At 31.3% G+C, this 27014-nt stretch overlaps 2 protein-coding genes and 1 pseudogene across 2 annotated transcripts; 2 read left to right on the forward strand and 1 right to left on the reverse strand.

Annotated features, from left to right (window-relative positions):
• The first annotated feature begins 332 nt into the window (after window positions 1-332).
• Window positions 333-449, forward strand: LOC123900246 (annotated as a pseudogene).
• Window positions 450-2797: 2348 nt separating this feature from the next.
• Window positions 2798-5031, forward strand: LOC123897443 (H/ACA ribonucleoprotein complex subunit 4-like). Its single transcript, XM_045948090.1, has one exon. It carries the CDS (start codon window positions 2918-2920, stop codon window positions 4757-4759), a length of 1842 nt encoding a protein of 613 aa, XP_045804046.1. The 5' UTR covers window positions 2798-2917; the 3' UTR covers window positions 4760-5031.
• A 7765-nt stretch (window positions 5032-12796) lies between these two features.
• Window positions 12797-15472, reverse strand: LOC123899689 (probable glucuronoxylan glucuronosyltransferase F8H). Its single transcript, XM_045950901.1, has 4 exons — window positions 14807-15472; window positions 14342-14703; window positions 13986-14236; window positions 12797-13617 (listed from the first exon to the last, which is right to left on the reverse strand). The coding sequence occupies exons 1-4, from the start codon at window positions 15054-15056 to the stop codon at window positions 13137-13139; spliced, it is 1344 nt and encodes a 447-aa protein (XP_045806857.1). The 5' UTR covers window positions 15057-15472; the 3' UTR covers window positions 12797-13136.
• Between the last annotated feature and the right edge of the window lie 11542 nt (window positions 15473-27014).

Raw genomic sequence — 27014 nt, forward strand, 5'->3', positions numbered from 1 at the left:
TCCAACAACCTTAAACAAGTCTTAAAATAAAAACCAAACATCAAAATAAGCCTCAAAACAGTTCCAACATAATAAAACAAGAGTCTCAATCATTCACCATCGATGTCGGGAACATATGTTGCTCTCATTGACATCGTTGTAGTTAGCTTGAGGCTTCCACACCAGCCCTCTCCTCAACTCGGAACCAAAGAGCCATGTTTCAAGAAACATTCACAATGGAACTAGAAACTTAATTTTAATCATTAAATAACATATTTGTAAAGAAACAAAAATTATTGGATTGAGCTCAATAAATTGTTCCATTTATGTCAGTTAAAAAAAATAGTATATTTAGGTGCGATCATACCAGGACTAATGCACCGGATCCCATCAACTCCACAGTTAAGCGTGCTTGGACGAGAGTAGTATTAGGATGGGTGACTTCCTGAGAAGTCCTTGTGTTGCACCTCTTTAAAAATGTACCCAAAAAAAATAGTATATTTTAAAAGTGTTCGCGAGTTAAGCAAAACAAACAAACTTAAATACCAAGCTCAAAATCTCAACCCAATCTACAAAAAAGGATTTGTTTTTGCCACCCTACTCATTTTCTCGCACGCCCTACGATTTTATTAAAATATCATTGTCCACTACTTAGGTAGCAGATACACACCCGAAAAACACCCTAGCATACTTATTATTTATAACGTCTGTTACTTAAGTAAAAAAAGTAGCATACGACATTGTTCAAAAAATTCTCATTTTATAACGTACGATAATTAAGTAACGAAAGAGTAAAATGAAAAACGCGTACAACGCGCGAGAAACTGATGGGGTGGTCGAAGTAAATCTCGTATAAAAATATCAATTTAAACGAGTCGGCCTGACGAACTCCTATCCATTTTGTCAACCTTAGTTTGACTAAGGCCCAACAATCCAACATAACCAAGGCCCGTTAACCTAAAATAAAATAAAATAACTATAAATATCTCTGTCTCACAACTTCAAAACCCTATAAATAACTCTATAAATAACTATAAATAACTTTGATTTATTCTAATATTGAATGGACATCTTGTGTTTTATAATAAAAAAAAAGGGGGGGTTGGTGCTGTTTGTGAAAGTACAAAACTTGGAGAATGGATTTTCTCGAGTGGAAAAAAAAACTTGAGGAATTAATGTGGTATCTAGACCATTGAGTTATACATATAGAATAATATTTAAGTTTAAAAAAATGAAAAAAAGTTAATTGAGAGTTGAGATGTGAAAATTGAGTAAAACTGAAAAAAAAAAAAAAAATTAAGATTGAGAAGTCCATTTTCCAAACCTTGTATTGATAAAATTAATTTTACACTTTCAACAAACATAATGAGGGACTTTTAAGACATACTTTCTCCACGTAGTTTCCTCAATATATGCCCCAAGGAAAAATATAACAATTGTCTATAAAACTCCAATAATTACAAATAGGATCCCTCGGTGTGGTCAATACTTTATTTGGGGAGGCAAAGTAGGTGACCCGTTCCGTTTAAGTCCGACTAAAAGTAGGGGTAGAGCGGATCAACTTAGGGGTTCAGGCTCAAACACCATGTCTATCCTATTTACAAGCGAGCTGCCCAGCCGACCCACTAGATAATTTTTTTTTATAATTTTGTTTGCTTATTATTTTTTGTTGAGAAACTTTTATCACAATTACATAAATATCACCTTGCTTTTATATCACCTTGCTTTTATTTATCTGTTTTTCTTATTTTTTTTCAAACACCCTCTAACAATATCAATTTGGTTTCAACTCATTCCAAATTTTCGTAGTAATAGGCACTGACATATCAAGTACTTCAAAATTCATATATCAATTGAAACAATGTCATTTTTCAACATAAAGAAGTCTCGAAATAAAATCAAGCATCAATATATGTCTCAAAACAAATCCAACATAATGAAACAAAAGTCTCAATCATTCACCATCGATGTCGTGAACATATGTTGCTCCCATTGACATCGTAGTAGTTAGCTTGAAGCTTCCACCAGCCCTCTCCTCAACTCGGAACCAAAGAGCCATCTTCCAAGAAACATTCACAATGGAATTAGAAACTTAATTTTAACCATTAAATAACATATTTGTAAAGAAACAAAAATTATTGGATTGAGCTCAATAAACTGATCCATTTTCAATCTCAGTTAAAAAGAAAAATAAAAGTACTCCCTTCGTCTAAAATTAAGTGACTCAGTTGAATGTTTCATGCATAACTTTGAAGATTAATATTTTTAATTGTATCATAGTAAAAATTATAAAAAAATTGATATTTATAAAATACTAATCGAGATGAATCCAATAACATTTTATATACTAATGTTTATTTTTATTTATCGGTAGAAAAATATGATCAAACCAAAATGTTTGAATAGTGTACAACAGTCAATTGGATCACTCAATTTGTAGATGGAGTATATTTTAAAAATGTTCATAGGACAACCCGTCTCTGCCCATTTTTTAAGCGAGTTAAGCAAAACAAACAAATTTAACATACCGAGCTCAAAATCTCAACTCAATCTACAAAAAGAGAAATTTTTTTTGTCACCCTACTCATTTTCTCGCGCGCCCTACAAATTTATAAAAATACATCTCTCCGCTACTTAGATTTAGCGGATACACCCCAAAAACATCCTACCAGATTTATTTTTCATAACATCCACTACTTAAATAGCGAACGACATTTTTCAAAAAATTGTCAGTTTAAACGAGTCGGCCCGACGGACTCGAATCCATTTTGTCAACCTTAGTTTGACTAAGGCCCAACAATCCAATATAACTAAGGCCCGTTAACCTAAAATAAAAAACGTCTATATAAATATCTCTGTCTCTCCCTCTCTCACAACTCCAAAACCCTAAACCCTAACCATTTCTTCAAACCCACCGGCCGCCGCAGTCCCGCCCACCATGTCACAATCGATGGCGCTCTCTTCATCCTTATCAGAAGGCAAGAAGAAGAAGAAACACACCAACAAACATGGCGAAGAAGAACAACAACAAACGGAGGAGCAACAAAACAACAAAGATTTCATGATCAAACCAGAAAAAATATCACCAACAATTGACACATCAAATTGGCCAATCCTTTTGAAAAACTACGACCGTCTCAATGTCCGTACCGGTCACTACACACCTCTTCCCGCCGGTCACTCACCGTTGAAGCGGCCACTTGCTGATTATCTCAAATACGGTGTTCTCAACCTTGACAAGCCTGCAAATCCATCTTCTCATGAAGTTGTTGCTTGGATAAAGCGGATTCTTCGTGTCGAGAAAACCGGTCACAGTGGTACATTGGATCCTAAAGTTACTGGTAATTTGATTGTTTGTATTGACAGAGCAACAAGACTTGTTAAATCTCAACAAGGTGCTGGAAAAGAGTATGTTTGTATTGCTCGGCTTCATTCTGCTGTTCCTGATGTTTCTAAGGTAGCTCGTGCTCTTGAAACATTAACTGGTGCTGTTTTTCAAAGACCACCTTTGATTTCTGCTGTTAAAAGACAACTTAGGATTAGAACTATTTATGAAAGTAAAATGCTTGAATATGATGCTGAAAGACATTTAGTTGTTTTTTGGATTTCGTGTGAGGCGGGTACTTATGTTAGGACTATGTGTGTTCATTTGGGTTTAATTCTTGGTGTTGGTGCTCATATGCAAGAGCTTAGGAGGGTTAGGTCAGGGATTATGGGTGAGAAAGATAATATGGTTTCTATGCATGATGTTATGGATGCTCAATGGGTTTATGATAATTATCGCGATGAGACTTATTTGAGGAGGGTTGTTATGCCTTTAGAGGTACTTTTGACTAGTTATAAGAGATTAGTTGTTAAGGATTCGGCTGTTAATGCTATTTGTTATGGTGCTAAGTTGATGATTCCGGGGTTACTTAGGTTTGAGAATGATATTGAAGCTGGTGAGGAGGTTGTGCTTATGACTACTAAGGGCGAAGCTATTGCTCTTGGTATTGCTGAGATGACTACTGCTGTTATGGCTACTTGTGATCATGGTGTTGTTGCTAAGATCAAGAGGGTGGTTATGGATAGGGATACTTATCCGAGGAAATGGGGTTTGGGTCCTAGGGCTTCTATGAAGAAGAAGCTGATTGCTTCAGGGAAGTTGGATAAGCATGGGAAGCCAAATGAGAGTACTCCTCAAGAGTGGTTGAGGAATGTTGTTTTGCCTGCCGGTGGGGATAGTGTTATTGCAGGAATGGCGGCTGCTACTGAAGATGCGAAGAAAGAGGTTGCCGATGTGGATGTTAAGAAGGATGGTGATGGTGAAGGGCGTAAAAGAAAGAAACATGAATCTGCCGATAGCCCTGCTCCTGCTACTAAGAAGTCTAAAGTTGATGATGAAGAAAAGGTGAAGACCAAGAAAGTAGATGATGCGGCGGTGGAGGTTGAAGGTGAGAAGACAGAAAAGAAGAAGAAAAAGAAGAAGGATAAAGAGAATGGAGATGTGGCAGCTTCTGATGAGGATAAGGCTGAAAAGGAGAAGAAAAAGAAGCACAAGGTAAAGGATGAAGTTGGTTCTCTTGAAGTGGACAAGTCTGAGAAGAAGAAAAAGAAGCAAAAGGAAAAGAGCGAAGACGGTTCCCCTGAAGTGGACAAATCTGAGAAGAAAAAAAAGAAGAAAGACAAAGAAGCCAAAGATAATGCTGCAGAGATAAGTAATGGAAACGACGAGAGCAAAGCTGAAAAGAGTGAAAAGAAGCACAAGAAAAAGAAAAACAAAGATGCCCAAGAAGAATAAATGATTTTGTGTTTTGGTTTAATCAACTAGACTTGTAATGCTTTAGTTTTTTGTTTTTTATTATTTAAAAGTTTGATACTTCTTTTGTGCCTTTTCTACCCCCTCTAAATTATCATGTTTTTGGTACCTTTGTAATATGTGATATTTTATGAAAGACCTTTGCTTAAAGATTGTTCTAGTAGTTTGTTAGCTTTTGATCATTTGGCCTCATTCTGTTATGTAAGAACTTTATTGGGTTACTGACTAATAGAAATCTTTACAGAGGTTCAGCACTTGAGCATCTATTAGCAAATTTTCCTCGAATACATGCAATTGCTTATATTGCTTATGTATTTAAGTTGTCAAAGCAGGAAAACCAGTAAAATCATTCCTCAGCGGCCCTGAGATTGATCTATTTTTTAATGTCATCTTTGTTGGTTTCTGTGGGATTGTCATTTTACTCATTTCGTCGAAGAGAAAATTTCGAACTTTGATTTATTCTAATATTGAATGGACATCTTGTGTTTTATAAAAAAAAAAAAAAAAGGGTTGGTGCTGTCTGTGAAATACTTAATGGAAGACAAGGCATTGACTCATTTTTCCAGGATGAATGAATTTGATTGTGACTTTATTTCCCTTTCTATTTGTTGTAGCAGAATGAGTGATATAAAAGAGTTCATCTTTGCAAATGCTTATACAAATTAAGCATGTGTGTTTTAAGTTAATTAACAGTCTAATTAAAATCTAAGTTTGATGTAAAACAATTTGCTTAGGTGACTTTTACATACACTACATAAAAATCCAAGTTGGTTAAGCCATATGAGAATTATAATCTCTGATCAGTGCTCACAAAGCTACAGCTGTTGGAGGCTAGTTCTAGTGAATTTAGTGTTACCAGTAACTGCTTGGACTGGTTGATTGCACTGCCTTGTGGCAAATACAGGTTTGTATACATGGCATTTCATTCTTATTACTATTGCTAGAGTAATTTCAAATTATTTAAGATTTAAATGTATGCCTCATGGAGAACTTTGTGGTGAGACAGATGTATTTGATAGTTTAGAAAATGCACAAGCATAATTTTGAGACGCCCTTGGATGAGAACTATGTTTGTTTTTTCTAATTTACTGTATTCAAAATTGCGAGTCTGAATCTGTTAGTTTCTCAATCCAGTGATGAGAACTCTGATGTTACTCGGAACAAAAGATTCTTGATGAATTCTATTATGGATGGATTAACTGATGTGAAGGAAAGAATATTGGAAATCATAGCTGATGGGAAATTAAGAGGGACTTCATACGGTAACTAATTACATTCATTTATGTAATGTATCCCAAAGATTTATCTTGGTGTATAGTTTGCGACAAATACTACCCTGCTAAATGTTGATCTGTGTTTTAATGTCTGCTAAATACTATATTGCTATAGTTTCTTGAAAATAGGTTAGTTCCTTTCAAACTGCTTTAAGATATTGGCCCTTGAAATACTATATTGCTACCGTTCAAGCCTTTGGTGCTTGCTTGCTTATGGCCTTCGCGAAGAAGTCTGACACGGTTCCTGATCTTTCTTATATGTAGGAAAAATAATCTGCCTTTCTGGTCTCCGGGGAGTGGGAAAAACGAGTATTGGTCGTTCAATTGCATGTGCCTTGGACCGTAAGGATGGACCAAGTAAGTGTTGGTTGCACGATGACCAATTCTATGTTTCCTAGAAGAAGGATCTAGCGATAACTAGGGAAGTGACACTTACAAGGAATTGGCGGGGTATGTTGAGAAAATTTTAAAAACTTGTTTGCATCTTTAGCTGTCACCAGTTTTTAAGTTGCGGAATTTCTTTTCAAAGTTAGTTTATTTTGGCACAAAGTTGCTTGTTACATGAGTTGGCTGCCTATGAAGCACAAACACTAACACTAGACATGACACAAACACTGACAAATCGATTTAAAAAAATGACATAATTTAATGTAAGTGTTGGTGTCAAACACCGACGCATGTCCGACACCAGGACACGTCTAATTCGTTGAGTGTCCGTGTTTCACATGTATTAGCTCACCGACAAATAACATTTATTTATGAAAATTTTAAAGTCTTGTAGGAACTTTAGCCCAAAAAAGTAATTATTCATCTGTAACCAAAGTATATTTTGAAAGGGGTTGAACAGGAATAACAATTTCTGATTCTTGTTTGAGAAGTTCCATTAAGAAAACGATTTTGGATGTTATTTTCCATTTTTGTGTTGTTAGTTCAAGTTCGTGAACTCTTTTGTTCTTGCTTCTGTCTTGAACACGTTTACTCGTTGTCATCATCGTTCCTAATGGGAACAACAACAATTTCTTCTTCTCCATGTATTGAACTGTAATAATCCAAACTGCATTGAATTCACCAAGATTTTGGCTTTGGTTTTGGTTTAAGCATTTGTGTTGTTGTTAAACAGTAACATTGTTTGATAAGAACAATTTTGTGCTAAAATCAATTCTACTGCGTTTTGCCTGCTTATTTTGAGTGAGCTTTGTTGGGTCAGCAGACAAAAAATGAGATGGCTCCTGCTTTCTTTTTTTTTTCTTTTTTTACTAGTTTAAAGGTCCATCGGCTTTTATTTGATATCTAAGTTTATTATTATATTAAGGTAGAAAATTTATTTAGAATTACATATTTAAAAAATTATTATATAATATTGTTAAAATATAAGAGAAATTATTGTGTTTTTTCTTGTAAACTTATTTATTCAATTTTTTAAGTTTCAGTGATAAATAATGGTCTTAAAAAATTATTATATAATATTGTTAAAATATAAGAGAAATTATTGTGTTTTTTCTTGTAAACTTATTTATTCAATTTTTTAAGTTTCAGTGATAAATAATGGTCCCGTGTATATTTTTAAAAAAGAATTATAAATTTTCCTAGGAATATTTAGGGTAATTTAGTAAGTTTGATCCTAATTAACTTTGTATATTATTATTAGTGGTTAGTAGTAAACTTGGTAGTAATATTGTTTATGTTTCTTTTCTTCTTTTTTTTTGATAAAAAATATTGTTTATTTATATTTTTTTATAAAAATATATTTTTATTTATATTTTTTTATAAGTATTGTTTTTATTTTTTAATTATTTCTATATTCTTATTTTTATGCGGTTTATTCTTGTTTTTTTCAATATTCTTTCTATACTTTTTTTATTGACTAACTTTCTATAATGTTTTTATTGTTTTTTTCCTATTTTTATGCGTATAGACTGTTTTGTTTTTTATTGTTTTGTTTCTATCTATAATTTATTTTGTTTCTATTTTTAAACATATCATCTTTTTTTTTTTTGCATTTATCTTATAATTTTTCTATTTTTTTTTTGTATTTATCTTATGTTCTTTCTGTTGTATAATTTTGATATAAGTAATTTATTTTAAAGTTATTATAATAGTTTTTAAAAGAATTAAAATTATTATTAATGAATTGTTAAGTAACGTTTTACTTGGTCAATAAACACGTTGCTTTTCCGTTTGATATATTACCTTACTCCTAGTTAATAGCAATGATGGCTATAATAAAGAAGAGGTTTTTCTCAATTTTATACTATGAGTATATATGTGGACGTGGGATTATAAAAGGAAGAAGGGGCTAAAACATATTGAGTTCGTGGCCACATACAGTTTTTAACAAAAATCAATATTACATTTTCATATACATATTGAGTGTTATCTTCCTGGATTATATCACCGGTGTCAATAATGTCTCGCTAGTTCTGTCACCTCGGATATGATTCATATCAGGGAAGGACCTGTTGAATCCTGGGGGATTTGCGCTTATGAGGCGGATAAATCCTTAAGGACAGTGCGATCAGCACGCCTCAGGTATTGTTCGATGGTCCACTATTTTGCAGATAATTCATGGTTTTGAAAGTTCATGGCTGGTGGTTGACGAAATCAATAAAGATAAGTTTCTATAATGTTTATTCTTATTTTTATGTTATTCGTTATTTGATTAATTACTTATATAAATATATGTGGTTTATTATTGTGATTAGGTCCAATTTTTTACAACAATCTTAAGGATTTAGTCTCTTGTATTATGCTCAGACTCTAAAACCCCAATTTTACGGCGAGAGAAAAACTACAATTTGAATACCTAAGTACAGTGGGTGATAAAGAATTATGTGGATATATAGCTGGAATTTTCAATCCACGAAATGATGGTATATGGTTAGTGCAATCCCTTAGATATGAATGTTGCAAAAACGTGATATAAAAATCCAAGTAAGTCTCTCTTTAATTGAGCTTGTTTAATTTGATTGTGAAACATATATCGATCTATATAAATTTCTGTGAATAATTTTTATATCTTACTCAACATCCATGAGAATGAATGGTAATTCTTGAAAGTATATATTCAATTCCTAATTGGATTTTGTGCAAGTTCATAATATTATGTTTCTTCCGGTGGAAAAACAAAAGATGATATATGTATGTGCACTTGTTTAATCTGTGTGAAAGTGTGTGGGTTATACAACTCATAATAAGAATTTTTTTTTTTTTTTTTTGATCAGTCTCATAATAAGAATTTTATCATGACATGTTTAATATAATAATTTATGTGTGAAAATATATCTATTTGGAAAATTTTAGTTTAATGTGAAATATTACTTAATTGTGTTCTCTATTGTTAGTAAATTGAGAAGTATATGGATGCATGTATAATTTGTGAATTCATGTTGATATTTGTGAATATATGAGAACAATAACTTGAGAAGATGTATACGAGTTATTAGAGCATTGTTAGAAGCAAATTTAGGAGATACTATCTTGTTGAAAAATTTGATGATATTGAGAAATTTATTGAAGACACATATATTGTGATAGAGACGTTGTCGCTTAGAAATATTCTAAGTAGACCTGAACATGATTGTGTTTCATGAGATATTTTCGAGATACCAGTGATTATATAATATGGTATATTGTGGAGTATCCATTGTATTGAAATAATACAATGATGATGTTTAATATATTGTAGATTATCCATTGTATTAAATAATATAATGATGTTTAGTGAAATTGTGGATTATCCATTGTATTAAAATAATACAATGATGTTTAGTGAAATTTTTTATGAGAAAATATATCTCAATATATGAAATTATAAATTGTCCTTATTGAGGGGGCACTGTCACTTGAAATCATTCAAGTAGATCTGAATTAAAATTCACCTATGTTGACAAATGTGGGGGTGTTGTCGCTTGATAGTCTTTCAAGTAGACCTGATGAATTATATTATGAATATCGATTTGAAAATATATGAGATATTGATTAATGTGATCAGCCATTGTATTAAAATAATACAATGATGTTAATCGGATATAAGAGCCGATGAGAATAAAATCGATAAGTGAATTTATTGTGAAGAACAAGTTTATTATTATAGACTTCGATAAAATATGAGATTAATTGACTTAGAGACGTCTTAGTCAATATTACTTGATGAAAGAAAATTATGTCTTCATCACTTGTGTAAAGTACGTACTTGAAAAGCCCATGGGAAGAAATAATTTTGTGACACATCGAGAGGAATTGGACTTTAGCCATTTGAAATCAACAAGTGATAGGAACTCGACCTTTGTGATTGGAGATCCCATGAATAAGGTTCATATGGGTAAGAACAAGTTACTTGTTAGATCTGCTAGCACCAAAAATTAATCAATTAATATTTGTCTTAGTCCTTTTCTTATGGTGTGAGTGAGAAAGTGCTAGACACTGCATTATTGAGAGGGTAAGCAATAAAGCTTTTAATGAATTTCATATCCCTTATGAGTGGTGTATGATTTGCAGCATACACTTGATGAAATCACCTATGTGAATGTCAAGTGGGGCCGCTTGTATGAGATATTGGCGAAATCTCTAGAGCACTCATGAAAGAATCCAGGCACGCGCACGACCTATTAGCGCAACACAGCGGCAACAACAAGAAATGTGAGGTGTAATGCGATTGGTAGACCACTAACATACGCCAAGTTTCATTGGTTCATATAGCTTGCTACACCAATGTTACTGTGTGTTAAGTACTATCAGTCTATGACTGGTTCATATAGCTTGCTACACCAGTTTGATGCTTTACATCAATGATGTTAATCCAGGAAATGTTTTTTGAGAATTCTTTTAAACTCTAAAATAAATTGTGGGGGATTGTTGTATAATTTTGATATAAGTAATTTATTTTAAAGTTATTATAATAGTTTTTAAAAGAATTAAAATTATTATTAATGAATTGTTAAGTAACATTTTACTTGGTCAATAAACACGTTGCTTTTCCGTTTGATATATTACCTACTTACTCCTAGTTAATAGCAATGATGGCTATAATAAAGAAGAGGTTTTTCTCAATTTTATACTATGAGTATATATGTGGACGTGGGATTATAAAAGGAAGAAGGGGCTAAAACATATTGAGTTCGTGGCCACATAAAGTTTTTAACAAAAATCAATATTACATTTTCATATAAATATTGAGTGTTATCTTCCTGGATTACATCACCGGTGTCAATAATGTCTTGCTAGTTCTGTCACCTCGGATATGATTCATATCCGGGAAGGACCTGTTGAATCCTGGGGGATTTGCGCTTATGAGGCGGATAAATCCTTAAGGACGGTGCGATCAGCACGCCTCAGGTATTGTTCGATGGTTCACTATTTTGCAGATCATTCATGGTTTTGAAAGTTCATGGCTGGTGGTTGACGAAATCAATAAAGATAAGTTTTTATAATGTTTATTCTTATTTTTATGTTATTCGTTATTTGATTAATTACTTATATAAATATATGTGGTTTATTATTGTGATTAGGTCCAATTTTTTACAACACTTTCTATATTTTTTTAGTGAAATTATAATGAAAGATATAAAATTTACAACGTGATTAAAAATAATAAGGATAAATTAGTAACTTAAGTGGTAATCGGTTTTAATATATAAGTAGTAGATTACGTTTTTCTAGCAAATTAACATAAAAACAAGGGGTAAAACCATTTTTACCCCAGGTAAGTTTTGGTATTCCCCTTGTAATTTTTCATTATTATTATTTCACTATTGTAATTTGAAGATTTCTTGTTTTTATTCTCTTGTAGTACTAGATGACATTTTACATGGGATACCAAAACTCATCCAGATGGCTGGAGGCAGAAGTAGTCATTCACCCTTATAATTAACATAATAATATATATAAAGTGGAGGTTAAGTAATATATATATATATGTGTGAGATCATTTATAAATAGGTTTAATTAGTCTATTGGTCCCTTAAAGATATTTTAGGTTTCACAATGGTCCCTTAAAGAAAAAAAAGTTCGGATTGGTCCCTTAAAGAAAAAAAGACCCGGATTGGTCCCTTAAAGACATATATGTTTGTCATATTGGTCATTTCCGTTAAATTTAACTCTAGATATAACAAAAAATTTCAATTGGTAAATTTTAAAAATTAATAAGGTTTTTGGTGGACCACTTACATTTAATGACATCTACAATTCAGTCAACTAAAACTAACATTTTTTTGTAAAAAATTGGTGAAAAGAACTAATGTGAGAAATAAATGTATCTTTAAGGGACCAATCCAGACATTTTTTACTACCGAAGAAAGTTGAAGTACATTTCATATTTTGAAAACACACTTTGCACAAACTTGGTTGTATAGCTGGATTTTTGGACGCACCATACTAATACTAACAAATCCGTGACCACTGAGGCACTGACATTTCTAACACAACTCCCCACATTTTTACACATTCAAAGTAAAGTAAATGACAACATTCTGACACAACCACACCTCTATCTCCACATTCATCAATCAATTATCAATTCATCAATCATTTCAATATCTAAATTCATTATCTTCTAGGTTAATATACCAACTGCAAAGACTAATCTCTTCGAGATAACTGAAATTTATTTAAGGAGTTTATCTCCCTAACAAATGTTTCTCCATAAACACCGGCCAGGAATCAAACTCAGACCAAATAATTAAAAGATTCAAGTATCTACCATTTATGGCACACTAATATACCAATAATCTATTAATGCAAATCTCCGTAACAAATAATAAAAAATTATTTATTAATCTATTTGTATACTACAAGTTGATCTATTTGTATACTACAACAAGTAATTATTTACAACAAAAATTAACTTCATAAATCAAATGAATATAGTATAAAATTAAAAATAAAAAATAAAAAATTTCTCTATGCACTTCCATCAAATCAACGTTTGCCACCTCATCAACCCATGTCTCCGAGGGTCCCACCATCAGAGAATTCCTTCTGCGCAATGAAATTCTTAGCTGTCATCAAATTATTGCAAATGCCAACTCATCCACGTAGGAAAAACTCATCTTATTTCGCTGTCACACTTCTCCTCCAATCAAATCCCTTCACGTGTCACTTTCCAATTCGCTAGAAACCATAGACCTACGGTATGACCTACCAAGCTTCTCACTCAAACTAACCAACACCTGCCACGTGGCATCACCTTCTTGGATTTCATTGTTGAAAAGTAGGGCCCGCCTTGTTTTTGGGTCCCATAGGTTCTTCTGAATTAAGGTTAGGTTCGTTGCTGCCACGCGCTTTAGAATTTTGTCGAGTTTTCCGACATCTTTTTCCGCCACAGTGAGTGATATTTCCGGCCAGTTTACTGCGGAGGAAAATGGTAAACGGATTCCATCGGCAATTATAACAGGCACACAACCTAATGCTACTGATTCTACAAGTCTTGGACTCCATGGCGCCCACCCTAGCGGACATAGACAAAACACTGAACGTGCGATTTCCATTTGATAACCGGGATATCTATGTCTTTGTAGGTAAAATCTTCGATCGCCATTGAATTTTCTCCATATTTCGGTTCGCACGCGCCTTCACATAAAAAAAAACATATATTAGCTAATTTATCAATAGTTTCAAGAATGCTATGCATAGAAATAATTAATTCATCCTAATTCACAAAGTTGGGAATAGTATTTTTTTTTTTTACAAAAAGATAATTAAAAGCAAAAATTAAATGTTCTTATTCTCTAAACAAAATTCAATATTATTTCATATTTTTGTATTAATTTATTTTAAAATAATTTAAATTTTAAATTAATTTTTTTATAGAACACTGATATCCAATTAAATTAAACTGCACGTAACTAAAAATTTACCAAATTACTTAGATCATTAATTAATGATATGATAAATAATTAACTAATGATTTTCAGTAGGATCAATAGAGAGATTATTACTTGCTGTAAAACCTTCCACTGACGTTTTTAGGATGAACTTCCATTTTCCCTCTGAAAAAAGCCCAAATATCTCGCCGTCCATCTACCGGTGCTTTCTCAAGCGTCCTCCGTACCTTTTCCGGTGAAACATACGGCGGTATCACCACATTCTCAACATCTTGACAAGGATGTTTATACTCAACCCCAAACGTTTGCAACACAATCGAATTCTTCAATATCTCCGGTATTCCCTCACCAATGGCATTATCCTCCTACACAAACAAAAAGTCAAAATCAAAATGCGCGTAACTGCAGAGACTAATTATACGAAGTAACTAAAATATTTTCTTAAATGGAACCAATGTTAGATTACATACCAGGGTATGAAAACATGCGCCGAAATCATGAGAAGCGACGAAAACATGGTCGGATCCTCTGCTTCGATTCCAGAATGGATATTCGGTGGAAATGAGTTCAACGGCCGAGGAAATAAGAGCACGGGCATGTCCAATTGCCGGAAAACCGTTAACGGTGCTGAAGTTGCAAGAAACATAAACTGGGACGAAGAAGAAATCAGCTTCATAAGGGTCAAAAGTTCTAACATCGCTTTTCAATAATGCGGTGTGAATAGCAACTTCTGAAGCAAATAAATGTGTTTTGCACCTCCCATTTGAAAGCCAATCATTGTTGTATTTTGATGGTAGCTCATAAATAAACACCTTCAAATTTTTCAACACCCCTATAAAAGAAGAAAAAAAATTATTAATTTTTAAAACATTCGCGCTCTGGTCTTAAATATAAGCAAAAAAAAAAAAAATACATGTATTCGTGTTTGTAATTACCTATAGTGTTATGAGAAACAACATTGGGATTAGAATTTGAGACAATGGTTGATGTTGTTGGGTTTTGTGGGTCATTGGTGATGAGATAAGAGGTGAAGAAATATAGAGAAAGAGAAAGCCAAAGAACCCATTTGTAATATGTGAAAAAGAAACATGTTTTATCTTGTTGAGGTTTTGTGTTGTGTTTATTCATGAGCTTCATTTTGACATAGAATTTGTTATTCTTGAAGGGACTCTTTAGTTCCAACATTTTTAATTTTCTAAAAATAAAAGATTTTGAAAGAGTGGTTGAGATTGAGCTTTTAAGTATTGGTGTAGGAAGAAGTAGAGACTAAGAAATAAACAAACAATGGTATGGTAGAAGGAGAAGACCAAGAAGAAGAGGAAGGTATGAGTTAGTTGGTAAATCGTTTTTGCACAAAAAATAAACAATGAGGATTTGGTTTGATTAATGGATGTCAAAGAAGAGGTTGTAGGAGTGAGTTATAATTTTTTGTTAAGGGGTTTTTTGTGTTGGGATTTTGTTTTTGACCCAACCCCAATAATTGAAAAGAATGGAAAGACAGAGTAGAATGAAAGAAAGAGAGAAAAAAGGGAGAGATTATTGTTTTGTTTTTTTAGTTTAAGAAAGTCATGTGGGCTAGTGGTGATAATGGATCAGAATGTAACACGGCGGGTGTGTAGGTTACAATATGCTAGTTTTATTGGTTAAACAAACAGATATTCATCCACAAGTCTTAATTCAACCTATAATATTAATTAATGGACTGATATGGATGATCATAGCATATGTGTTCCATTACATTTTGACCCGGGCACCATAAGCTCCACCTTTAACATGTCAAATCTAACTCACCTTCACCACTTAGGTCATGTTGAGCTCAATCTTCGTCACGATAAGCTCGGCGTGGTCATTCACGACATGCTGAGCTTCATCCTTAGTTCAATTACGCATAGTCATTTGAAACTCGTCTCAGCCTGCCACATGTCTTGTACGAAGGAACATATATAGTGACGTGAGCTACACGTTCTTTAGCTCTATGTGATTTACTCAGACAAGTGACATGAGATATGTGTACTTCAGCTTCACCTGATCTACACGGACAAATGACGTGAGCCGCCTCAGCTCCACGTGTTTTGTACGGACGAGCTCGATATGAATATCAGAGTCATAGCTTATTGGGCCTGGACATCCAAATCTTAGAGAAGGCCCATCGGGTAAAGGAATTATGGACTATAAAAGTGGCGCTTAGGAGAAAATAGGGGAGATTCATTCTTGGAGTTTCTCTTGTGTTACTCCATAGAGTAGCTCACCCTTTGTACTTTATGTTTACACATGTGAACAATTAATATTATTAGATTGAATATTTTTGTTTAAGTTCGAACTCTAGATATTTAAGTGATGTGTGTAATTTCGTCTCCTAAATCAAAATTAAAAATACACAGGTGAAACGAATAATGACACATTAATTTTTACTGTTGAATTAACAATCTTATCATCATATCAAATATATGACTACACTCAAGAGATTAAATTATTTCTAAATGGTATAACACATTCTTGATGCGTGATTTTATTAATTTTTTTAAAATATTTTTATAGCATTATTTTTAAAAATACTATCAATACTAAATATGAATCCTCTTTCGGACGGTTGTTATTGTAAATATTCATGATATAATGAAAATAAATTGAGAGGTCACTCTCTATCACTATCTTAGGAAAACAAATTTTAGATCAGATTTTCATGCTAAGTTGAAATCGACGAACAACAATAAACTTGTTATATATATGAGAGTCTCTACCTGGAGATTTCGAGAAGATTCTTCTTGCTGATACATTTAGGTTAATTCACTTATACAGTCTAATTTCTTCTTTTGCCATTTTTTTTAAAATGTGAACATCTCTTTTAGCAGATCTCACTATATTATGAGATTTTAACCCTTAATCGAGCCAGCCAATGTCGGGAATTAAATACTTTTAGGTCATATTTTTGTTTTATAATCGTAATTATTACATTCTAATATGAGATTTGTTATTATAGTTTATAATCAGCCTAACATGATATCAAGCTCTCATGGGGAGATGGTACAGCTAATGATCACTATTTGAAGCAATGCAATGCAATGAGGGCAGAATAAAACAGGACATGAAGCTTTTAGCTTTTAGAAAATCAAAAATTTTCATGTTTCTTATATTAAATTATTAATCAAAGCTGGATAAGATGCTTACTAAAAAAAATGCTCGTATCACATCTTAGATTTATGGCAATTAATGAACATTGAACTTGCACATGCATTAAACAAATTAACAGTTGGAAAGTTCGAAATGTGATTGGAATTTGGAATAAATGGAATAATATTAGAAGGACATTGAGTTTGACAGGGAAACATATAAAAAAACAACTTAAAAGTAAATTACAAAGTTCACAACCAAAGATGTTGTGGGTCTAGCACTTACAAAGGTCGAACTGAAAAAACATTTTTTTATCATGAAAAAACACTTCTTTATACACTTTTCACTAAATTAATATAAGGAATAATATTGTTTTTTTTAAAAGGAATAATATAACTAGTATTAACATCATCAACCTAAGAATTTGTAAGACTTCGACTTCAATCTATGAAATGCTGCAATGTATTTCTTCGTGCATGTTTGGAATCATATGAACTTGCCAAAAGCATGGAGAATCATCATGATTTTGAATTTTGATAATAGATACTCCCTCAAGCCATAAATATAAGGAAAATTGGACTATATAATTGTCTAGATACAATAATTATTCAATAAATCTGAAAAGTACAGTTTTGCTTATAATTATGTCAAGAGGGAGTAATTTTATAGTTTTAAAAAAAATTTACGATTAGTGTAACAAATTCTAATGCATACATTTATAATTCGTATGATAGTGTCATTCTTTTGATTAGAGTAACAAAATTGTCAAAGTTCACACCGGTTTAACATATGTTGTGTTTGATATCAGTAGATTGAAGTCGTCGTATAATTCTATTTGTAATTATAAGAATGATCTAATATTGGACTAGGGGGAGTCTCTCTGAACTGAATCAACACATAATAACCCACACAAGTGTGGATAATTAAACACCTCACATCTTTACCTAAAATCTTATAGCATTGAGGTTTATAAGTCATTTCTTTTATAATGTTGTTCAACATCAATTCTTCCACAGTTCCACCCCCTCAAGTGTGAGACTTTAATTTTCACGTCCACACCCAACACTAAATTTAACTTACACTTGATATATCTCAACATTTAAAACTTTCAATAGTAAAAAATGATGTTATAAAATGTTTTGGTACTCCCTAAGGTGTGTTTTTTTTTTGAGAGATTAAAATTATAATCTTAAGAATATTACTCCTTAATGTGTTTGTTTCTAGGCATAATTTATAAAAACTTGAAACAAACATGAGAATGAAAGATTCATAAAATTACATTCTTTAGAATAAATTTGTAATCCATGAAACGAACACCCCCTAATTATACGGTAAATGTTTTCAATATAAATCTTTTTTCATCTTTTCACATAATTCTTTCAACAAATAAACACACTTTTATGATACAATTTTTGATATTAAATTAAATAATAAATAAAAATTTTAAAAATGACTGCCCACTTGTCTTTATACTAAAAAACCACTAATAATTTAATTTTGTTTTTTTTTTTTGTTTTTATATTAATAGTGTAGTAATTGGGACCACGAGAGCTTGAATGGGGCGTAAGTTGTACAACACTAATAATAGGCACGTTATGTGTTTTTTTACTCGATTGTTTAGTAGAGATATAAATATAGTACATAAATGTAGATATACATATCATGGTTAGTGGCAACGTTATTGTCTTCATTCATTTTATCAAAAAATAATTCCCATGTTCAAATGTTCCCCATTAAAATGGAGCATCTTCAAAGACTCACATGTCACATATATGCCTTAAATGAAAGATAAAAGGAACAAAAAAAAAAGATAAAATATGTCTATTTGACTTTTAATTTTGTGGCACTTGGAGTTGCTTAACTAGCAATGTTCATTTAACAACTTTGATTAATAATTTGATCATCCAATGTGTTTGTGTTAAGGTGCATGGCCAATATTCTTCAAAATGAACAAAGATCTTTTGATAAAGTTGGAAGTCTTATCAATGCAATATGAACTTATGAAAATTGGAAGGATAGCTCCAATAGGAGGTTTGAGCTGGAAAATTAAATTAAAAGGTCCTACAACATTTTGAAGCATTAATTGGCCCTACAACAATGGGTCTTAGCTGTGCAAGCACATGCACAACCCAAGCAAAGATAGGAGGACATGAGTCGCACTATAGGACGTGCTGCCTTATGCCCTTATTGTGATAGAATATTCCAAATATGTTTTTTTTACAGTAAGGATATGTTTGGTAAAAATATTGATCACCAATAAGTTAACTGATGGAGGATAACAATGTTTGATAAGTTACTTGAAGCGTTTAATAAAATTAGTTTATTAATTAGTTGATAATCGTAAAATGAAATAATAAAAAAAAAAAAACTTAAGGCAAAACATTAAGAGAGAGAGAAACGCCAAAACCACAAGAGAGAGATAAATCACATACTGTAATAATTCATTAAAAATTTTAAGACATTAAATAAATGAATCATATCTCTTATAAATTTAACATTAATTTATACATAATCGATATGAGATTTAACTACTCACACTAAAACATCGTACAATAGTTTTCTCTGGTGTGGATTCTCACATCCTATATATATATTTGATCAAATACCATGATCTACTCTCGCTCTTCCACCGCCAAGCCGAACCAGAGCTCTGATGCCACTTGTTGGAGAATCAACGAGAGTGTCGAGAGTAACAGTATGAGTCAAATGCTCTACGACCAAAAGAGAGGGAGACATCACCTTTAGAGGAATCACTCAACTAGTTCATAAATATGAGTCAAACCAACTTTGAAAATATGCAAGCCACAGTGGCTGATCAAGGAGCGTCAATAAAAAATCTGAAAACGTAAATAGGTCAGCTATCTAAACTTTGTTACTAATTTTTCTCAAATTTATGCTGGAAATACGGTGGACAATCCAAAGATAGAGTAATATAAGGTTGTGGGAGAAAAAGAAAAAGGTGAAAATAAAAATATAGAAAAAGAGAAGAAAAAAAAGAGAGAAGAATGAGAAGGAGCTATTACAGTTCCAAAAATGGTTCAAACAGTTGGGCGTGACTCTGGAAAAAGTCCACGAAGAATTCATGGGAGAACTACAAATGCAATATCAAGAAGACAAAGTGCACGTTGCAGAATGTAGCCATTGTGTGTGAAGTAAACTCCGGCCGAAACGTGAAGATCCAAGAAGATTCACCGTTCTCTGTTGCATTGGTAAAGCTAAAGAAAAGGCCTTGTGTGATCTCAAGAGGGACAGAGGTAGTAATTTATACGGGAACTTATACTTCTACTCGTATATTAATATGTGTGTCTATTTTTTTTTTTTTATAATTTTTACGCGGACTATATTTCTACTTATATATTAATATATGTCTACTTTTTTATAATCTCTACACGAACATATATGTGTTCTTGTTTGTCCTTTGAAAGTGGCATTAAAAAAAGGGACCGAGAAAAATCTCAAAGAGGATATTATATTTAGGGACGAAGATAGTAATTTCTACGGGGACCTATATTTCTACTCATATATTAATTAATACAAAGTGACTATTTTTATATATTTTGTACTTAAAATTTTTTAATTTTTTTCACGGTCATCTTTAATACATTATTGAAACCTCTTGCAAAAGGTTAATTTTTTATTGAGAGATTAATTAAATATGAATTTTTATGAATAACTAATATACACGTGACAAGTTGTCATCAATAAATTTTTTAAATAATTTGTATACACAGTATAAAATGTTGTTGATAAAAATTTAAATTAACTACTATATACGGGAAAACAAGTTGCTGCTAATGAAAAATTTTAATTGCTATACACGGAGAACAAATTTTTGTTGATAAAAAATTTGAATAACTATTATACGTGGAAAATAAGTTATTCCTGATGAAAAATGTAAGTAACTAATATATTTGTCAACGAAACCTAAAATAACTGTGAGTCTAGTCAGTAGGAACTCATATTACTACTCCATTATTATTTGAACTAAAATATATTTTTAACCTTTTATAATTTATTTTAACTTAAAACTAATATAATACTCGTGCGTACGCACGGGTCCCGGAGTTGCCGCGATATTTTTTTTATCTTAGCGAATATTGTATAGTACGAAATTGTTCCTGTTATAAAATTATTCATCATTGTAAAAATTGTTGTCCGGTGTATGATAACTATATAGTAACTCATTAAGGTCTCAGGTTTAATTATCTCTGGTGTTAATTTGAGTGAGATAATTTAACTTCTTCAAAAAAAAAATAACGGTTAAAGTTGAAGAATAATTAGTCATAAATTATAAGCTCATTACTAATAAAAAACTAATAAAAATAAGCAAAAGAAATAAGTATAAAATAGGCGTATCAGCTTATCAGGTCCCAAAGAAAAAGAAGATATCCAGCAAAAGCTACAATCCTAACAAAGGGAATTACTCTACAAGATTCAGGGTAAGAGTATTTCCAAAGGTGTTGTAAAACGGTTTACTGACTTTAAATAAAAAACAGAAAATGGATTTTCAAAATTGGCAACGAAATAAATTATTGGCTGAGTCGCGTACTAGGTCGCTTTCTTTAAGACGTTTCGCGGAACTACTCGAAGAAGTGCACTGTAGTATATCAACCGCGAAGTCCCCAGGATAAAACAGCCGTTTTCAATGAAAATATCGATAAACTACTGCACTGTAGTATCGGCCAGAATAACACCAAGTATGGTCGAAATTTCGAACCACTCTAATTGATATACGAATATCAATTCTACGGCAACAACCGTTCAAATTTTGAAACAAGAAAAATTAATATCGAAGAAGAAAATGAGAGAAGGAAAGAAGCAGTTTTCTCAGAATGCAGAGAAAAAGAAGTGAGTTAAAACTGAAGAAATGAAGTGGTATTTATAGGCAAGTAGGGAGCTGGAATCAGAGCAATTTCAGGAGCTGAAGGCACACGTTTTTGACCGTTAGTTGCTCAGTCAAATTTCAAAACGTGGCATAAAAATAGGGACACGTAATTTGACCGTTTAACAGATAAAAATCTGTTCAGACTTGGTCTAAGCACATTTAACATGTGCGATTTAAGGGACACACTAAAAGAAATTTAAATTCAAAAATTTCTTTTTCTTAGTATTAAAAAATTAATATATCACCCAAGCCCAAGCCCAAGCCCGGCCCGTCCCGAGCCGAGCCGGCCGGTCGGACGGACGGACGGCGGCGACCCTTGTTTGCCAACTTGTGGTATATAAACACTACCAAGTAGTGTGATTTTTCCAATGTGGGACTCAAAGAGTCTTTTTTTTTTTCAATTCACACTATACATGGTTCTTATACTTGTGTTTATTTCATTACCAAGTTCCCTCCAAATTCTTCATCATGTTCCAACAAAAGGTATTCGATTCATTTGAAGTTTCGATATTTTTTCGTCTTTTTCTCACTTTTTAATGTCTTTGGTGGTTTTAATATATGGCCCCCTCTCTAATTTGTATTTTTTTTCTTACATTTATGCCAAATAAAAAAATATTAGTTTTTTTAAGAGAGAAAAAACAATAGTTATATTATTATATTCATACATAGACAAATTTGCAGGCGGTGGAATTAATGAAGAATGAAAATTTATTCTTAATAAATATCATTTAAAATTCTATCCGTATAAAATGATAATATATTAAAAGTCAGTCAAAAAATAAAATAAAGCATAATACTTTTAGTCAAAAAAATAAATAAAATTACCTAATATTTCTAATTACTTGTAATTTTGTCTATAAATAGGTATGCATTGCCTTTACATATGACTCACTATAAGATATTTATTTGCTATTTTTGTGTATTGCAAACGAAACTTGTTGAAAATGAATGCTATGTTGAAGATATTCTTAAAGTTTGTGTTGTTACTCGCTCTTATTGCAAGTTCTACGGCTGGTAATTTACAAGATTTACCACCTTGTTGCGAACCTGAATCACCATGTGACCCGCCTCACTGTCCTAGAGCCCCATGTTGCCGCAGTCCTCCATCCAGTGATATGAAGCCTTAAAAAAATGGCAACTCTTCTATTATTTTTACACCGATCATTTTATATTAAATAAAATTGCACATCTCGTATGTAATAGTTACATTAATAAGATTGGTTAAAATATTATATTCTCTTGTTCTCTTTGTGTTTTTTGTGTGTCCCGATAAGATTGGTTATAATATATAATATTATATATATTATGACTTGTGCATTATGTACCATTTTAATCACTCTTTCATGTTAGATAAAATCTTAAAGCAGGGACTAAAATTTGCGAAAAAAAACATTTAGGAAACCAAAAATTGGTGAAATTTTTAGATGGACTAAAAATGAAATTTTAGATATTAGGTGTCATTTTTTACTACGGTGCACTATTTCATAAGTGTGCACAAAATTAATCCTTTATTTATTATCATATCATGTAGAAAAAAATTCAAAAAATGCAGATTCTGATTAAATTTGCATAAATTTCAATCCCATCTCTGAGTTTCATTGTGTTGACTGTTCAAGAATAGGTTTTAAATTTCTTTTGGGAGTAATATGGGAGGCTAGAAGAGCAAAATTTCAGTATCTTTGTCTCACTGTTAAAAGGCCCATAGCACAAAGCTTTAATAAAATTAAGCCCAATATTTTGTAGATATGCTAAGGTCCAGTTCCATTTTAGGTGACTGTGAAATAGCCTAAATAGTAAAATATGAAATAGACCTAAATGGTAAAATAAAATCAATATAATTTTTTTGTGTGTGTGAAGAGAATACAGTCAATAATTCAATTCAACTAAAGAACAACTTTCTCTTGATTTTCAACCAAAATAAAAGAAGAGAAACTTTCCACACCCCCATTTTCTCCATTTACATATGGAATTTGCAGAAGTATATTACTAGAATTAATGGATTATAAGTTGTGGACCGATTATTTTTCATTGAAAAAGACAATACCATTAATTAAGCTAAAGAAAACGACACAAGAAATTATTTTCAGCTTTATTATTTACAGATATATATGTTCTGCTTTTATAAACGTTCTTAACATGTCAACATTTTTCTTGACAAGTGATTTGTGACCAAATATACAAATTGTGCATCCATGTGACATTAGACTTTTAGTCAAATATATATACCACATAAATTCGTTGGTGCAGTGAATAGCATAGTATTCCCATGTTCTTCTGTTAACTAAAAATACTTTATAGAGAAAACGTGTGGAGCCTTAGGTACATTTTATTTTTTTTCTTTATCGTATATTAGGTATTCTCTGCGCGCAACTGTGGAGATTGATCATTCGAGTTATATGAGACTTAAAAAGAACGGCAAATTCTCTTTAAAAGTTTTAACGTTACTGCATTTCCAATCCAAAACTTAGAATATAGCTATTAGTTAAGGTAGAAGAGACGTTCTCATCTCGTTTAAGGGCTCTGTTCATCAGTAGTTCCTTTTCATTCTAATTAACATATTTTCATATTTGGAGTTTGTTTAGATAATGATGTGCAATAATGCATTATATATTACTCATATGCTTAGCCTTTTATCCATGTCTTTATGATGGTAAAGACAAACTATATCCTTCAAAATCAAATTTCACCTGGATTTTCCTGTAGTTTTGATGGACCACACTATCCTTAATATTCATAATATTTTTCTTAGATATTCTATTGTGCATCTTACTTTTTAGTTTTATAAGAGTGAAAACTATCAACAACATTGTACCAAAAAAAAAAACTATCAACAACATTTTTCGAATCAAGTTTAAGGACCACAAATTCTAAATTTAACTCGTGAACTCAATTAAATGTCGACAACAAATCGATTGTCTCACTAATATGTATTCCCTCCGGTTCATTTTATAAAAAACTTTTGATTTGTTCAGGTTTTGATATATATTAATTATTGAATGAATCTTGATATATATTAAATATTGAATGAACCTGAAAAATTAAATAAAATTTAATGGCAGTATATGAACAACTGTATAGTAGCTACCAATAAAAATTGCTCACGATGTAAAAAAAAAATTGCTCACATTTTTTTTTAAATTAAAGGTATCCTCCACGCGCATGCAACTGCAGAGGCTAATTCTCTCAAGATAACTGAGATCCATTTAAGATGTTGATCTCTTCCAACAAAAATTGCTCACATTTAGTCCAAAATAAAAAAATAAAAAAAATTCCTCACATGCAAACTGAAGAAACGGGGAACAAAACGACAAATGTGTCGTCGTTTATTGTTTATGCGACTTTGAGACCCAAAACCACGTTTGCTCTATCATGGATTTTGTTTGTTTTCAATGGAAAAATGTGTATGTATCTATACTCTATAGATTAAAATGATTCTGGATTTGGACTTCACATAAAAATATATCATATGTATCACTCTTACATGCCTTTGTTTTTGTCTTATCATATAAAGTTGAATTAAATAAATATTAGTATACCAAAAACATATCATTTCTTATATATTTTCTTCACACAACTAATGCTGGTTAACCAAGTTTAAATAATTCAGTAAAACAAAAAGTTTTGAAACAAAACTAAAAAATTAAAAGAATAAAAGATTTGAGATTGAGGGATTTAAGACGGAGGAATTACACATGCATGAGACTAGTTTTTCTCAAAGAAAAAAACGCTTTATATTAATCGTCTGATTTTTAGGAAAGTTGGACCCTGATAATCTAGAGTTTAGTCACGCTTTGATAAAATTCTAATAGTAAAGATCTATAATATAACACATGATATGATTGGACACATGGAATTAACCACCCACCTATAGACTTTATAATAAAAAGGTTGGCTCAAGAAGGATAGACATATTTTTCTAATTAAGAGTAATATATTAAAATTGGCTCCAAAAAGTTAAATTAAGACTAGTATTATGCTTAATTATAATTGATTTTGAGCTAATAATGGAGCCCACGCGGTTTAAACAAAGTTGGCACCCATTATTCTCCATGGTTCGTTCCTTCTCGTTATATTAATCAGTTAAGACCCCACTAATGGTGTGGACTTGATCATATATTTATCTTTTATTTAAGAAAAATGTTAACATATATTGTTTTTTCTTTTACTAAAAAATGTTAACATTGTTGATTCGTGCATTCGCACGGATCATTGACTTTTATTCGATATTTAAGTTTTTCATTATATTATGGTAGAAAATCTATTTAGAATAAAATATTTAAAAATTTGTTATATAAGTTAAACTATTGTGCTATTTTTTGTAAAATTTATCAAATGAATAAATTTGATTATAATTATCAATGATAAATTATCCAATTTTTTATGTATCCGTCACAAATAATAGTCTCGTGTATATTTTTTAATAAAAAATTAGAAATAATATTAGGAATATTTTGGATAATTTAATAAACTTGATAGTAATTATCTTTATTGTATTATTATTATTATTATTATTATTATTATTATTATTAATAGCTAATAGTATATTGTTTTTTTTTATGAAAAATATTATTTATGATGATTCTATTTCTATATTCCTAATTTTATGCATATTCATCTTATTTTTTTTATAATTTTTTTATTTACTATTCTCTTTTTTCTTTTAATAGATTATTGAGTTGATCCTATTAATCTGTTTTGTTGCTATTTTTATGAGTATAGATCGTTTTGTTTTGTTCCAATCTATAATTTATTTTGTTTATATTTTTAAGCATATCATTTTTTTTTGTATTTATATTATATTCTTTCTATATTTTTTTTATTTTTTTAGTGAAATTACAATGAAGAATATAAAACTTGCAACGTGATTAAAAGTAATAAGGATAAATTAGTAACTTTGGTGGTAATCGATTTAATTATTAGTAATAGATTAGTATTGCTTAAAAAAATAAGGGTATATTACACAAAAAATATAAAGCAAACATAAACAATTGACTAAACTATTAACTTAGAATTAGAAATATAATTCCAATATCTTAAGCTCACTAATATTATCTAACAAACATGACCATGTTGTTAAATATGCTTAGATCTAATTAAGTTATTGAGCTCAAGTAGTTAACGAGTTTCACCAAAGAATGAATCGTTCG

This window comes from Trifolium pratense, linkage group LG7 (assembly GCF_020283565.1).
Source record: "Trifolium pratense cultivar HEN17-A07 linkage group LG7, ARS_RC_1.1, whole genome shotgun sequence".
Classification (NCBI taxonomy): domain Eukaryota; kingdom Viridiplantae; phylum Streptophyta; class Magnoliopsida; order Fabales; family Fabaceae; genus Trifolium; species Trifolium pratense.

Coding starts and splice junctions, on each gene's coding strand:
- LOC123897443 (XM_045948090.1), top strand. CDS start 2,918: ATGTCACAATCGATGGCGCTCTCTTCATCCTTATCAGAAGGCAAGAAG.
- LOC123899689 (XM_045950901.1), bottom strand. CDS start 15,056: ATGTTGGAACTAAAGAGTCCCTTCAAGAATAACAAATTCTATGTCAAA. Junction 14,237..14,341: donor GCGCATGTTTTCATACCCTG/GTATGTAATCTA, acceptor TTGTTTGTGTAG/GAGGATAATGCCATTGGTGA. Junction 13,618..13,985: donor AGTGGAAGGTTTTACAGCAA/GTAATAATCTCT, acceptor TTTTATGTGAAG/GCGCGTGCGAACCGAAATAT.